The 17,601-nt window shown below is 37.4% G+C and overlaps 1 protein-coding gene across 1 annotated transcript in view; it reads right to left on the bottom strand.

The window, feature by feature from the left end:
• Positions 1-17,601, bottom strand: part of GPC1 (glypican 1) — a 169,176-nt gene that overhangs the window by 47,790 nt on the left and 103,785 nt on the right. Inside the window, exons 4-5 of the mRNA XM_053709863.1 lie at positions 16,755-16,920; positions 6,186-6,316 (exon numbers count right to left, since the gene is read on the bottom strand). Of these exons, the coding sequence (XP_053565838.1) occupies positions 6,186-6,316; positions 16,755-16,920 (297 nt within the window). The remainder of the gene's footprint in view (positions 1-6,185; positions 6,317-16,754; positions 16,921-17,601) is intronic.

Genomic DNA, 17,601 nt, shown 5'->3' with positions numbered 1-17,601 from the left:
TCCCTTTAGCAAACTAGCGGATAAGCCCTTTTCTAAACCCTCTTGTAGAAAAGACAATATCCTAGGAATCCTAACCTTACTCCATGAGTAACTCTTGGATTCACACCAATATAAATATTTATGCCATATCTTGTGGTAAATTTTTCTGGTAACAGGTTTCCGAGCCTGTATTAATGTATCAATAACCGAATCCGAAAACCCACGCTTTGATAGAATCAAGCGTTCAATTTCCAAGCAGTCAGCCTCAGAGAAATTAGGTTTGGATGGTTGAAAGGACCCTGGATTAGAAGGTCCTGCCTCAGGGGTAGAGACCATGGTGGACAGGACGACATGTCCACTAGGTCTGCATACCAGGTCCTGCGTGGCCACGCAGGCGCTATCAGAATCACTGATGCTCTCTCCTGTTTGATCCTGGCAATCAGTCGAGGTAGCAACGGAAAAGGTGGAAACACATAAGCTATGTTGAAAACCCAAGGGGCTGCTAGTGCATCTACCAGCACCGCACCCGGGTCCCTGGACCTGGATCCGTAACAAGGAAGCTTGGCGTTCTGGCGAGATGCCATGAGATCCAGATCCGGTTTGCCCCAACGGCGAATCAGTTGAGCAAATACCTCCGGGTGAAGTTCCCACTCCCCCGGATGAAAGGTCTGTCGACTTAGAAAATCCGCCTCCCAGTTCTCCACGCCTGGGATGTAGATCGCTGACAGGTGGCAAGAGTGAGACTCTGCCCAGCGAATTATCTTCGAGACTTCCAACATCGCTAGGGAACTCCTGGTTCCCCCTTGATGATTGATGTAAGCCACAGTCGTGATGTTGTCCGACTGAAATCTGATGAACCTCAGTGTTGCTAACTGAGGCCAAGTTAGAAGAGCATTGAATATTGCTCTTAATTCTAGAATGTTTATCGGGAGGAGTCTCTCCTCCTGAGTCCACGATCCCTGAGCCTTCAGGGAATTCCAGACTGCTCCCCAGCCTAGTAGGCTGGCATCTGTTGTTACAATCGTCCAATCTGGTCTGCGAAAAGTCATTCCTTTGGACAGATGAACCTGTGACAACCACCAGAGAAGAGAATCTCTGGTCTCCTGGTCCAGATTTAGCAAAGGGGACAGATCTGAGTAATCCCCGTTCCATTGACTTAGCATGCATAGTTGCAGCGGTCTGAGATGTAGGCGCGCAAATGGCACTATGTCCATTGCCGCGACCATTGAGCCGATTACTTCCATGCACTGAGCTACTGATGGGCTTTGAGAATCTTTGATAACCTGGACTCCGTCAGGTAAATCTTCATCTCTACAGAATCTATAAGAGTCCCTAGAAAAGGGACCCTTGTGAGTGGTAACAGAGAACTCTTCTCCACGTTCACTTTCCACCCATGCGACCTCAGAAATGCTAGAACTATCTCTGTATGAGACTTTGCATTTTGAAAACTTGACGCTTGTATCAGAATGTCGTCTAGGTACGGAGCCAACGCTATGCCTCGTGGTCTTAGTACCGCCAGAAGTGAGCCCAGAACCTTTGTAAAAATTCTCTGGGCCGTAGCTAACCGGAAGGGAAGAGCTACAAACTGGTAATGCCTGTCTAGAAAGGCAAACCTTAGGTACCGATAATGATCTTTGTGAATCGGTATGTGAAGGTAGGCATCCTTTAAATCCACTGTGGTCATATATTGACCCTCTTGGATCATGGGAAGGATGGTCGGAATGGTTTCCATCTTGAACGACGGAACCCTTAGGAATTTGTTTAAGATCTTTAAGTCTAAGATTGGTCTGAAAGTTCCCTCTTTCTTGGGAACCACAAACAGATTTGAATAAAACCCTTGACCCTGTTCCGTTCGCGGAACTGGGTGGATCACTCCCATCACTAAGAGGTCTTGTACACATTGTAGAAATGCCTCTTTCTTTACTAGGTTTGTTGATAACCTTGACAGATGAAACCTCCCTTGTGGAGGAGAAGTTTTGAAATCCAGAAGGTATCCCTGAGATATAATCTCCAACGTCCAGGGATCCTGTACATCTCTTGCCCAAGCCTGGGCGAAGAGAGAAAGTCTGCCCCCCACTAGATCCGTCTCCGGAAAGGGGGCCCTGTCTTCATGCTGTCTTAGGGGCGGAAGTAGGCTTTCTGGCCTGCTTGCCCTTGTGCCATGACTGGTTGCCTTTCCAACCCTGTCTGTAACGAGCAGTAGTTCCTTCCTGTTTTGGAGCGGAGGAAGTTGATGCTGCTCCTGCCTTGAAATTACGAAAGGCACGAAAATTAGACTGTTTGGCCTTTGATTTGGCCCTGTCCTGAGGAAGGGTGTGGCCCTTACCTCCAGTAATGTCAGCAATAATTTCCTTCAAGCCGGGCCCGAATAAGGTCTGCCCTTTGAAAGGAATGTTTAGTAGTTTAGACTTAGAAGTTACATCTGCTGACCAGGATTTAAGCCATAGCGCTCTGCGCGCCTGTATGGCGAATCCGGAATTCTTAGCCGTAAGTTTGGTTAAATGCACTACGGCATCCGAAACAAAAGCATTAGCCAGCTTAAGGGTTCTAATCTTGCTCAAAGATTCATCCAATGGTGCTGTGCGAATCGCCTCTTCCAGAGACTCAAACCAGAATGCCGCTGCAGCAGTGACAGGCGCAATGCATGCAAGAGGCTGTAATATAAAACCTTGTTGAACAAACATTTTCTTAAGGTAACCCTCTAATTTTTTATCCATTGGATCTGAGAAAGCACAGCTATCCTCCACCGGGATAGTGGTACGCTTGGCTAAAGTAGAAACTGCTCCCTCCACCTTAGGGACCGTCTGCCATAAGTCTCGTGTGGTGGCGTCTATAGGGAACATTTTTCTAAATATCGGAGGAGGGGAAAAAGGCACACCGGGTCTATCCCACTCCTTGCTAATAATCTCTGTAAGCCTCTTTGGTATAGGAAAAACGTCAGTACACACCGGTACCGCATAGTATTTATCCAGCCTACATAATTTCTCTGGGATTGCCACTGTGTCACAATCATTCAGAGCCGCTAACACCTCCCCTAGCAACACGCGGAGGTTCTCAAGCTTAAATTTAAAATTTGAAATTTCTGAATCCGGTCTCCCCAAATCAGAACTGTCACCCACAGAATGAAGCTCTCCGTCCTCATGTTCTGCAAATTGTGACGCAGTATCAGACATGGCTCTCTCAGACATGGCTCTGTCCTTAACCAAGAGCTGTCGCGCTTGCCTCTTAACTCGGGCATATTGTATAATACTTCTTTCATAACATTAGCCATATCATGTAAAGTGATTTGTAAGGGCCTTGATGTACTTGGCGCCTCAATCTTACGCACCTCCCGAGCGGGAGACGAAGGTACTGACACGTGAGGAGAGTTAGACGGCATAACTTCCCCCTCGTTGTCTGGTGATAATTTCTTTATCGGTACAGATTGACTTTTATTCAAAGTAATATCAATACAATTGGTACACATATTTCTATTGGGCTCCACATCGGCTTTTAAACATAATGAACAAGCAGATTCCTCTGTATCAGACATGTTCAAACAGACTAGCAATGAAGCTAGCAAGCTTGGAAATTACTTCAATAAGTTTACAAGCAATATAAAAAACGCTGCAGCGCTTTTTTTAAAAAACACAATTGAATAACAAAGAACTAGTTCAGTCAACAATTCTTTAAATGTATTAATTAGCAGAGGATTGTACCCATTAGCAAAAGGATGATTAACCCCTCAGTACCCAAAACGGATATCAAATTAAGATTTAACGCTTTTATCACAGTCAAACACACTGTCACAGGTCTGCTGTGACTGATTACCTCACTCAAAAACGAATTTTGAAGATCCCTGAGCTCTCTGGAGACGTCCTGGATCAAAGAGGAAGAAGCAGGAAGACTGTGCTAGAATTTTAACTGCGCAACAAGGCGCTAAAAATGGTCCCTCCCACTCCTATTACAACAGTGGGAGACCTGATATAACGGTTTCTATGCAGAAATATACGTTAGCCGTGTGGAAAAAAATCATGCCCAAAAAATTTTATCACCAAAGTACCTCACAAAACGATTAACATGCCAGTAAACGTTTTAAAAAACAACATTTCAGATGCTGTGTAAAGTTATTACTAAGCCTGCTACCAGTCGCTTCTACTGCAGTTAAGGCTCACACATTATATCAGTATTAACAGTATTTTTTCAGTCAAATTCTAGTCCCTAGAAAATAACTCTACTGTGCATACATTTATCAGCCTGATACCAGTCACTACTACTGCATTTAAGGCTGTACTTACATCATACGGGTAACAGCAGTGTTTTCTTAGTCAATTCCATTCCCAGAAAATATTGTACTGCACATACCTCATTTGCGGGAGACCCCGCATGCTATTCCCATTTTCTGAAGTTACCCCACTCCTCAGAATGTCGAGAACAGCCAGTGGATCTTAGTTACGCCTGCTAAGATCATAGAAAACGCAGGCAGTTTCTTCTTCCAAATACTGCCTGAGATAGAAAAACAGCACACTCCGGTGCCATTTAAAATAACAAACTTTTGATTGAAGAATAATTAAGTAAAAACTCCAGCTCCTCTCGTGACCTCCTTCTTTGTTGAGGGTTGCAAGAGAATGACTGGATATGACATGTGAGGGGAGGAGCTATATAGCAGCTCTGCTTGGGTGATCCTCTTGCAACTTCCTGTTGAGAAGGAGAATATATCCCATAATTAATGGATGACCCGTGGACTGAACACACTTAACAAGAGAAATAAGGGTTAATACCAAAACAAGATTGCACAAATGTGCTTGAAATCCAGAAAATGTATAATCATACCATCAGGTTAATGCATCCTTAAAATATTAAATACCATTATGTCCGAACCCTACAATGCAACAGCACACGTGCTATGGTTTTATTACATTGTGTAGAAAATGTAGACTGTGGTTTGGGAGAGATGCATTTATACTGAGTTTTACAGCACAGGTTTTACTACAATCTATACGAGAGCTTCAAAGCACAAAGGCAACAGACTACTATCTCATATATATTTATAATAATGCTAAATATAACAAAGACACAGCTCTAGCTCAATAAGAACACAACATTCACTTTAAAGGTTTAGATGGAGCATATTATCTATAAGATGCTATTGCAAACAACCTTGTACAGCAAAAAATGGATTAGCACAGCTCGGAATTAGAAGCTTATGAACCTAAGGGTATCACTATATATTTTTTTCTTTTATGTAAAAGTGGCTATTGATATATTTAGTATTTTTTTAATACATTCTCATGTTCTGAATAAGCCATTTATTTCTAGTCAGATTAGCAGTTGTGTGCTCCTCTCCAACAACAAAGCCGTGCTGCCAGCAAATAATTTATATCTATTTATTAGTTCTGTACAAATATACGCTTACTGTTAATTTTACTTTAGTGTCTGAGCTATTGCTTAAAGGGACATGTTACCCATATAAATAAAATCACTTGAAAGTGATGTAGCATATCTTTCTAGCAGACTAGAAAATATCACACTAACATCTCTAAAAAAAAATGAAGCTATTTTACTTCAAAATCTTCTCAATAGCCACATCCCATTGTAGAGGAACTTTAAAAATCCAATAAGGATCCTTGCCCTGGGGCTTACACGGGAGCGTGCACCTGGCATGTGCAGACACAGTCAGTTTGTTTAAAGAAAATGACCATAAAATCTTGAGATTTTTTTCACTATAAAGTTAAAAGTAAAAAGAGTGGCTGAATGATAATTTCTCACAAACTCTTTTAAACTCTGGTGAGCTGATCTTAGTTTAAAATAAAAATAAAAAATGTTTAACAATGCTTCAAGGATACATTTATGCTAAGTAACATGTCCCTTTAACCTTTTTTTATTATTATTTAAAACTACATTTTTAACATGTTTAATGGTTGCTTTTTCATATGAATGACAAAAAATATGTGACTGCATTATCATTATAACAAAGCAAGAAAACACTCCCAGGAAAACCATAGCTAATGCACTACAAATAGCGTTTTAACAATGATAGCATAGTCATATGAGTACCATTAAGCTGGGTAATAATAATACCTGTTATCAGTGCCGCGAGTTGATTAAGTTCGAAGTTGTGCGCTATACAAGTATCCAATTATTATTATATGACTGCATGAGCATGGCGTTCAGCTTTCCATCTGCACAGTAATATGTTAGACACATAAATATACTAACAAGCTCACCTTATTTGTTATCACTTCTTTGTTCTCTTGCATGTGAGTTATTGCCTCTGAGATCTTTATGTGTATTGCTGCCACGATACTCTCTAAACCGGAAGCGCCATTAAACTTATCTGCCACCAGAAGCAGCGACTCTGATAGAACAGAGAAAGTCTCAGTCAGGTTATAACTTGCAAGTACAGTCATACACGGTTAATTATGCACATTACATAAGCAAATATATGTGAAAAATAAATACCCATAATCTAGATTATAAACCGAAATAACACACTGTACTCCACTCACTAGTTATCTATCTTATAGCAAATTATATATTTATAGTGTAACTAAATGCTAGAATGTAATCATAAACACTTATAGTGACATTAAACACAAAGGGCTAGATTACAAGTGGAGCGGTGTTTAACGCTCCTGCACGAGCACCAAATCCGCTAGAAGTAAGCTTTTTGTGCACATTGGGTAGCGCTCGTATTACAAGTTGAAAGTAAACTGTTTTCACACGTGCACCCGCCTGATGCACGTAAAAAGCCAAACTTAGAATATCGCACCCGAGATAACATATTCCCCCATAGAAGTAATCGGAGCAAAAAAAAAGTGGAAACACACTACTCGTGTGTAAACCCGATCGCATATTCTCATGTGCGCTAACCCGACATGAAAATGTGAATATTTCACATTCCAATGTTCTTCACATAGCCTAATATGTTCTATTTAGTCATTAATACATATTTCTACATATATCTGATGGTATTTTGCACAAATATATATTGACACATATATATATATATACAGGTGTATATATATATATATATATATATATATATATATATATACATATACATACATACACACATAGACGATTAGATATAGGTATAGATATATACAGATATATATATATAGGAATATACTGTATGTATATATATATATATATATATACGCACACATACATACATACATACATATACAGACGATTAGATATAGGTATAGATATATACAGATATATGTATATAGAAATATACTGTATATATATATATATATATATATATATATATATATATGTTTAGCAAAGATGTGCACTCTCACTTACTTGCAGCAACCAGGGTGCTAGTGGAATTAAATATAACATCAGAAAAAGACCTTGCACTCGCTGGATTTTTTAACAAACTTTTTACTTGGCAAAATTAGTGACGTTTCGGGGACAGTGTATCCCCTTCCTCAGACAGTGAATGCTTCAAACATTAGTGAATTTATACAAACAAACAAATAACCCCTCCCCCCAATTAGCAAGAAAAAAACGCCAAAAGTGTTGCTATGGTGACCATATGTCACAAAGTGAACATCATATATAGGATGTAATATAAGCGATCAATGCTGTGACAGTGCAAATATTCATATTAAAAGACCTATAGCAATACAAACATGGTAAACAAATTAACATTCCACAGTTATGGTAATCACGACGTACCCCTTATAACCGTTATTATCTGGGGAGCCAACCAATATTGAAAGCCTCATGTGTTGTTACCTAGGTGGTCAGGCACAAAGTACATATATGTACAAACTCACAACCTACCATGATTGCAAACAAACACAGTTCTAATGCCGATCGCCGTGTACCACGCCACCGCAACTGCACCCGCACTAGGAAAGACAGGCAAACCCGGAAGTGCATCGGCCGATCACGTGTGTGGCGATGCACCAATCACCCGGGTTGCGGTTGGGGTTGCCATGGCGATGGGTCACAACGATCCAAACAGAAACAAAGAAACAAGTCAACGATATTCTATAGCAAATTAACTACTAAGCGTAAATTAACAGCACCAGAACACTGAACCCTATCATTGTTATAACACATATCAAACAATACTTATAGTGCGCGCTGCTACAGTGACTATACCACTACTATAAAGATAATCACAATATATACAGCATGACAGTCCTGCCGTAATATGATAGGGGTATATTAATATCATACACTGAACCCTAAAGAGCATATCTATCAACACTCATAGTGGGCGCTGCTACAGGGACTATACCACTACTGTACAGTTACTATACAATATATACAGTGTACCATGATGGGGGGTATATACAAATCTGATACACGGTAGCACCGCCCATTAGAAGAAGGTGATCTTAGATGGAAGACCCCACAGCCCATGAACCATCCCAAGAGAAAGTACCCAAACACCCCAAAGAGTAAAAATAATAAACCAGATGGTGAATGAAAAACACAAACTATAAATATAGTGATAAGGGATAAATAAAACAAAAACAAAAAATGGGATAAAACGTAATAAGAAAAATACGAGATAGAAAATAGAAGAGAATAAAAATAAGAATAGACACCAAAGACAGAAAAAGACAATAGGACAAAAATAGGAGAAACAAGAAGGGAAAAAGAGAAAAAAAAAAGGAGGAAGAAAAAAAAAGAAAAAGGGGAGAGAAAAACAGAAAAGAAAAGAAGAAAAAAGAGATGAGAGAGAAAAAAAGAAATAGAGAAAAAGACAGTAAAAAGACAAAGTATCAACAAACCAAAAGTGAAGCAGAATAGAAAGTGAACAGCAAGAAGGGAATAAAAGATAAGCTAGTAACCAACAAAACATCGAATAGAGTGTGGACTCTCAGGTAGGTAAGTCAGGATAACATGGACTCTCATGATCAGTAAGGCAGATATCCATAAGGGCTGGATCTAATTTACAAAAAACAATGCCAGTCAAACATAGTATTGAGTCCATGTGGTTGCAGGGTATTTAAACGAAAGATCCATTTAGCCTCAACTTGTAGGAGAAGTGTATCCCTATCACCCCCCCCGCCTTAATGGGGGGACATGATCAATTAGGGTGAATCTCAGATCATGGAGTCCATGGCCTTTCTCCACGAAATGCCGGGCCACAGGTTGATCACTAGAGCCCTTCTTAAGAGCCGTTCTGATGAATGACCTGTGGTTAGCGAACCTGGTCCGTTATATATGATGTTCACTTTGTGACATATGGTCACCATAGCAACACTTTTGGCGGTTTTTTCTTGCTAATTGGGGGGAGGAGTTATTTGTTTGTTTGTATAAATTCACTAATGTTTGAAGCATTCACTGTCTGAGGAAGGGGATACACTGTCCCCGAAACGTCACTAATTTTGCCAAGTAAAAAGTTTGTTAAAAAATCCAGCGAGTGCAAGGTCTTTTTCTGATGATATATATATATATATATATATATATACACACACACACATACATCTTTAGACATGTATATGTATGTATATGTTAAAGCCCTTTGCCTGCCTTTTTTTTCTAACACCTGAGATCTCATATCTTTGAGCCCTTATAACTTTTTTGTGCAATATTGTTTTTATGAGTGTAACTGTACTTTTAAATGTTTTGTGGCACTTTTTTGTTTCGCGAAACAGCTAACCAGAGCTCTTAGGATGCGATAATCATTATAGGGTAAATCGTTTACTTTCAATTTGTAATAAGAGCGGTAAACCAGACGTGCGCAAACACCCGTGATAAACCCCTTTTCGCATAACTGCTAACACGCCACTTTTAATCTGGCTTTAAATAAATACTAGAAAGAATAAAAGCAAAGATTAGCCTGAGAATAATATGCAGATGCATTTTTAAGACAGTGTTTGTTATTTAAATATTAAAGAAATTAATGTTAAAGGGACATGAAACACAATTTAGTTTTTTCATTATTCAGATAGATTATACAATTTTAAGCAACTTTCCAAATTACTTCTATTATCAAATGTGAACCATTCTCTTTATATTTATTAAAGGAGCAGCAATGCACTACTGGGAGCTAACTGAATATATCAGGTGCGCAAAGGGCAACAAGCAACAAGCATATACGTGCAGCCACCAATCAGCAGTTAGCTCCCAGCATTTCTGCCCCTGAGCCTACCTATTTATGTTTTTCAACAAAGGATACCAAGAGAATGAAGCAAATTAGGTCATAGAAGTAAACGGAAAAGTCACTTAAAATTGCACTCTGCAGTATATTCCCTTCCCTGCTTGAGGACAATTAAGGACCGTTGCAAATGGGTCACTAGAGTGTGCAAGCAATGACCAATGTGTAAACTATAGCAGTGTTAGTCTGATGTCTATACTTTTAACAGGCATTGGAAAGAAAACAAATTTTAGAATAAAATAGTAAGGAACGGAGGGAAAATAAGCAATACAAGTTTTTTTTAACTTTATATAATTAAACATTATACATACAATATCAAAGTGTTTAATATCCCTTTAAATAAAATATGAAATAAATAAAATATTCTATCAAACCAATTAAACAATATCATTGCAAACACTGGAATAAAGGATACAGCCTGTATTATCCAACCTAGAAAATCTGTAAAATGATCAGTCCCTTGACTGAGACTTTTCTAGTTTGGGTAATATATAACTTTACTTAGGTATTAGCAATTATTTTATCATTATTGTATATTAAGCCCGAAATACATATTTCACTATAAGATAGCTAGAATGAGTGGGATACTCAAGGTGCTATTTCTAGTGACATCACATATGTAAAAATGACCCAGCAGCCATTAGCACATAATAAAAGTAGCCTACTTATTAGGCGTGCGCATAAATCGGCATGCGGTCAGCGGCTATTTTCAACGCTATTTATATATAACTGTTAAAGTGCATCCCAGAAATATCTGGATTTGTACTGGTGTTTGTGTTTTGCACTTTAACACTAATATATCTGGTGCAAAAAATAGCCGAAATGCCGTCGCCCGCGGCCATACTCACCATTTGTTTTCAAATTTATGTACATGTCTACAAGTTATTTGGTAACTTATAGACTTTGGTCAAATTTAAATTACATTTTATATTTCATATTTCAATTTTAATTGTGTGTGTTTGCAAGTTATAAAGCGAACCTCAGATAGTAATTGGGAAATAGGGGTAGAGAAATGTATAGATTTTAGAGTTATGTAAGAAGCTGTAAAAAGTTAAATTCAAATAATCAAGGCTCCTGAAAACTGAATTGGTGTTGTATTCTGGATATGTGTTGTCTGATCAAAGAAAATGTAACAGGAAGGAATACATACAGCTGATTTAATTGTTATAATAAAGTACTAATATGCTTTAAATGGGATAGTACAGGGTGTGAGGAAAAGGAAGTGCCGCTTATTATTACCCTTTTAATTAATTGGGGTGTAGGAATGGACAAAGTAGTTGTAATTTTAGGAAATACTGTACACGTTTCTTGATGTATTTATTCAGCTTTGTTTACTATATTGTTAAACTGTTGCAATAAAAAAGAGAACTAATAATATTTTTGTAATGTTTTCTGTCCAGAGATATAACCCTTTAAAATCATCTGTCTTTTTATTTTATTTCCTCTTCTGTGGCCAACTAGGGAAATATATTATTGAATTCCTGCACTGATCTAACAATCGCTGTACAAAATGTTGAGGGACTCCGTGTTTGATTTCTGCAGGATGCGCCACAGCCTCTCTGGAGTGGGAAAAATCACAATTTCCAGAGGAAAATTACAACAAAGCAGGCAAAATACATAATGATGATTAATGATTATGTATAAATAACCACATTGTGAATGGGTTTGCTTTTTATTTTAATTAATTTTGCCAATTTACATATGGTAAGGTGCAATTTTAAGAGAAAAAAAGTTAATGTTGAGTTTAATATGTGCTACAGAACTAAACGTGTGTGAACATAATATAACACTGCTCTTTCAAGTTACTATTAGATATCAGTTATGCAAAAAGAACAGACATGTCTTTCTCTTGTTGAAGATGATGCATTATTGATGACATAAATAATTAATTGATGATATTAATAATTGATCTGCTCCTAATTTCGGTAACTACAAATGTTGTTTAAGAGTTTACAAGAACATCTTTTCCTTATTTTCTAAAGAGCATTCAAACTCCACTTACAGCTGCACATGCTGAATTTAGGAAACTGACAAATCAAAACTAACTGAGTTTGAAAGAGATAATTAAAAAATGGCTTTACATTATCCTTGTAAAGTGATGGCCACTTGGATTTATACCCAAACATGTTTTAGACTCATAGAACACACTCTTGGAAATGTCTAAATGATCCTTAGTGCAGGTTTCCATTAGAGCATGGACATCTACAATGGGGGCAGGACAAATGTCTGTACTCTGATCTTAAAGATGAGATCTTTACAAAAAGGCACCCTTGCAAACCCTATTTTGTGTGAATGGTCACATAATCCTCAGGTTATCATGTGCCTGATGTAAAAATGCTGGGAGAGTACTGCTGCTGATTGGTTCACAGGCCTTTCCTGTACAGGACTAATAGTTCACAGCTACTCCCAAGTGGTACTTTAAAGGGACACTGAACCCAATTTTTTTCTTTCGTGATTCAGATAGAGCATGAAATTTTAAGCAGCTTTCTAATTTACTCCTATTATCAAATTTTCTTTATTCTCTTGGTAACTTTATTTGAAATGCAAGAATGTAAGTTTAGATGCCGGACCATTTTTGGTGAACAACCTAGGTTGTCCTTGCTGATTGGTGGATAAATTCATTCACCAATCAAAAACTGCAGTCCAGAGTTCTGAACGAAGAAAAAAGCTTAGCTGCCTTCTTTTTCAAATAAAGATAGCCAGAGAATGAAGAAACATTGATAATAGGAGTAAACTAGAAAGTTGCTGAAAATTGCTTGATCTATCTGAATCACAAAAGAACAAAAATTGGGTTCGGTGTCCCTTTAACTAAGTGTTTAACATCTTTGAGGAGGTTAAATACTTATAGTCACAGGGTAACTAGTGCTAAACTTATATGCTTTAATGAATTAGAGTGTGTCATTGTATTCACTATAATGGTACTGTAACCTGTTTAAAACATCTTTAGAATAATCATTCACATGTCCACAAAGCTCTTCATGTGAATATGGAGAACTTCCTCTTTCTAATGATAGGTCACATGCCTCTCTAAGTGTCAAGTGGTGAAGGTAAAAATAGCAGTTACATACCTTACCAGTCAAAAGTTTGGAAATACCAGAAAATATATTTCACTAATGATCTTAAAATCCTTTTGATCTAAAGGCTTATAATTAAATGCTTGAAATTAGCTTTGTAAACAAAATATAAATTGTAAAGGTAATGCCTATGTTGCATTTCTTTACAAAATGTTTGCTTTAAAAAATGGGGTTTTTTTTTAAGTGTCCCCTAAACGATTTGGTTTCATTTAAAACATCAGTGAAATGTAGAAGTGAAAAAGCTGAATCACATGGATTAAATCATCATTTGAAGAGAAAACATGGTAAATTGTTTACTTTAAAAGTTAATTTGTGGAATTTCTTTTCTGATTAACCCCTTATGCTAATAAGTAGTGTGCCCTTTTGGTAGAAGGCCATAGATAAACAACAGTCCAATACATTTCAAGAGCTTTGAAGTGCAGCAGCAAAACAACATTAACAACTATGAAGAAGGAAGTTGTCACGAGGATTGCCACAGGAAAGCAGACCACAAATGATGTCTGCTGCACAGGATGATTTTATTTGAGTCAGCAGCCTCAGAAATCACTCATTTTCAGCATCTCAGATTTGATACTAAATAAATTCTTCAATGAGTTCAAACAGGAGACAGATCTCAACAACAACTGCTCTGAGGGGACTGCACAAATCAGAATTGCTACAGAGGAGCCAATAGAGAAGGTGACAAATAGGAATAGGAGATGTGGCCAAGGAACACAGACATTGGACATCAGACCAGTGCAAATCTGTCTTTTGGTCTGATGAGTCCAAATTTGAGATATTTGGTTGCAGCCACTATATCTCCTGATTTAAGAGATGATTTCTAGATGTGTGATTCCCACCATGAAACATAGGAGGGGGGAGGTGCTAATGACACTGTTGGCGATTTATTCAGAGTTGGGGGCACACAAATAAAATAAACACTTTGTAATTGCAAGGTAATTAGATTGCCCTGTTGTAGAATAACATATAACTTTTAAAACAAATGAACATATTGTTTGTGGCAATTGATTTTAAATAGCCAGACTCCCCCCCCCCCCCCCCACATGCCTTATATGGGGGAAGCAATCCAGTCTTGCATCTGTAGAAGACAAGGCTAGCCGTGGTCATAACTTTAGTATTAACTGCATTGTTTTTCAGTTGTTATCTGCTGAAGCTGATTAGGGAAATCTATATAGCAGGATTGGCCTTGAGAAGTTTACAGTGTGCATTTACGTTTCTGAGAAATAGACATTTTCAGAACTAAATTAAAAGAAAATGGTCAGAATAACTAATGAAATGATATAGCAAAGTTATTTTACTAAACATAACTATACATTTTATATTAAAATCTTAAGGGCTTTACTGTTCCCTTACCCAGCATCACTACCAAATAATTGTTCAGTTAAAGGTCAGTTGGGCTGGCATTTATTTTTCAACATGACAGTGACCCTAAATACAGCTCTAGGCTGTGTAAGAGCTATCTGACAAAGGAGAGTGATGAAGTGCTGTACCGGACAACCTGGCCTCCAGGCACACAGTGACTTAATAGCAAAGGTTTGGGATGAGTTAAGCTGGAGAGCAAAGTAAAAGCAGCTAACAAGTGTCCAGAATATATGGGAACTCCATCAAGTCTATCTCAGGTGGCTACCGCAAGCAGCTGGTTGACAGAATGCTCAAAGTGTGCAAAGCTGTTATTAAAGGGACAGTCAAGACCAAAATAAACTTTCATGATTCAAATAGGGCATGTCATTTTAAACAACTTTCCAATTTACTTTTATCACCAATTTTGCTTTGTTTTCTTGGTATTCTTAGTTGAAAGCTAAACCTAGGAGGCTCATATGCTAATTTCTTAGACCTTGAAGGTAGCCTCTAATCAGAATGCATTTTGACAGTTTTTCACCACTAGAGGGCATTAGTCCATGTGTGTCATATAGATTTTTTGGTATGTACTAGACATGTACTAGACATTGCACCTTTTTGGGTATTTTAATCTAGAACCCTTTATATTATTGTAGTAGTCATCTGCATTGCGCCCCCTAGAGCTGACACTTGTGTTCAGCTAGAGTTGTATATACAATTCTGGTGTTGACTGTCCCTTTAAGGCAAAGGCTAACTACTTTGAGGAATCTTAAACATAAAATAGTTTTGATTTGTTTAACACTTTTGGTCACTGCATAATTCAAATTGTGTTGTTTCATAGTATTGATAACCTTGTATAATTCTAAAAAAAAAAAATATGAAAATAATTAAAGGGACAGTCAACTCCAAAATGTTTATTGTTTAATAAGATAGATAATCCATTTGTTACCCATTCCCCAGTTTTGCCAACATTGTTATATTAATATACTTTTTACCTCTGTGATAACCTTGTATCTAAGTCTCTTCTGACAGCCCCCTTATCACATGACTTTTTATTTATTATCTATTGACTTGCATTTCAGCCAATTAGTGCAGTGTCATCCACAACCCACGGGTGTGAGCACAATGTTTTCTATATGGCCCACATGAACTAGCAGCCTCCTGTTGTGAAAAGCTAATAAAAAAAGCATTTGATAAGAGGTTGTCTGTAGTGGCTTAAAAACAGGCAGACATTTAGAGGTTTAAATGTTATAAAGTATATTAATATAACAATGTTGGCTGTGCAAAGCTGGGGAATGGGTAGTAAAGGCGTTATCTATCAATTTAAACAATAACAATTTTGGTGTTGACTGTCCCTTTAAGAGTGGCTGTGTCAAACGTTTGACTGGAAGTGTAACCTAGGCACCTACTTTAAAGTGTAAAGTAGCAATACATAATATATCAGTAATAAATTAGACGACCCACTATAGATCATGCAAAAATGTCAGCTACGTAACTTGCTAGATACTAGCTTTATAGTTATAATTCTGTCAATTAAGCTTTCTCTGCCCGTCCCCATCTTTCAAGTCTGGCAATGGTAATTATATTATAGCTTCAGAAGTTACTACATCTATTTAATATATACTTTATACTATGTAGAATTTTTGCTCATTTTCTGCTCAAACTCAAACGTCATCAGACAGGAGAGATGATAGATTGAATGCACAAATAATTTTGTCTTTTAAAAAAAAAAAAAAAAAAAATAGCCTTGGTATAACCACACCTTTTAAAATGCGTTTTTGCTGTTCTAAGAGGTACTCATTGAAATAATAGACCCAAAGAAAAACAAGTTGCTTATAGTAGTTAATGCTGCATTGTAATTACACACAAAACTAATGTTCTAAAAGCTTTTATAAACTCACTTACGTAAGCAAAACAAAATTATGCTCAAACCATACTTAACCAAAGAAAAACACACATTAATTAAAGATTACTTACATTATATGTTACTTCCAAATAGATGGATTAAATCATAACACAAGTTATATATCTGGTGTCTGCAAACTGAGGTGAATTGTATAACATAATATTCAAACTCATCTGTTTAATCCTGTATAATCCTAATAATACATGGATGGAAAACATAATTTCCTTTGTAACATTCAACATCAAAATAAACTGGATAGAAGATATAAGAATACATTACATTCTGGTTCAAGCTGGAGAGTTACCATGTGAACAATGACTAAAACAGGCGTGTGATTGGAACCTACCAATAAGATTTCTCCATTCTGAGTCGAGATCAGCCTGATTGGCCAGACAGCCGTGCATAACATTCCAGCAGTAGTTATAACATATTTTTGTGCTGGAGAAGCCACGACAATGTGGACAGTACATCAGTTTCATGATTGCGCGTGTACATTCATGGCTCATGGGAACCTGTGAAGGCAGAACACATTGGAATGGTTTGCATTTAGTGAACAGTATGTTGAAAAGTTCTGCAGTGCTGAAGACTAATAAATAGTTATGGCAGTCAAGTTAGAAACATTTATAAAACACTGACATTGTTCAACAACGTCTACCCTCTAGAGCTGGAGACAGAACAGATATTTGGATATGTATGTGTAAGCACACTGAATTTGCTCCCACAGGGATATCCTTAAAATCGGGTTTGCTGCCATCCCTCCAAGGTATTCACTTTTATAACCCTGGGTTAGAAAGATTGAGGTACACGTGAACTGCAATGTTCTAGGCCACGTTATTACAGAATGTCACTAATACTGATACTGTCATGAAAGAAGGAAGAGAATGTTCGGCAAGTAAAGTGGAAATTTTAAAAGTGTATCTGAAACTGATAAAGATGCAAAGATTCAGTAGATGACTAGGTATGATCTGCAACAAAGGAACATTCTTAACTGTATGAAATGAAAAAAAGAGGGCAGGACATAGTGAAGATATGTGTTGATTGATCAATGAGTATTATCTTTGATAATGATAAAAGAAAACAGTCTCCTTGTCATCACACACCACTTTTGTTCTTCCAAATCGCACACCTGTTAGACTGATAAGATGCAAAATGAATCAAACGGCTGTTACCAGCTGATGGAGCTATAACATTAG

The sequence above is a fragment of the Bombina bombina genome, chromosome 4 (assembly GCF_027579735.1).
Source record: "Bombina bombina isolate aBomBom1 chromosome 4, aBomBom1.pri, whole genome shotgun sequence".
Classification (NCBI taxonomy): Eukaryota; Metazoa; Chordata; class Amphibia; order Anura; family Bombinatoridae; genus Bombina; species Bombina bombina.
Note: the sequence above shows the minus strand (reverse complement) of the source record. Positions and strands in the feature narration are given on the sequence as shown.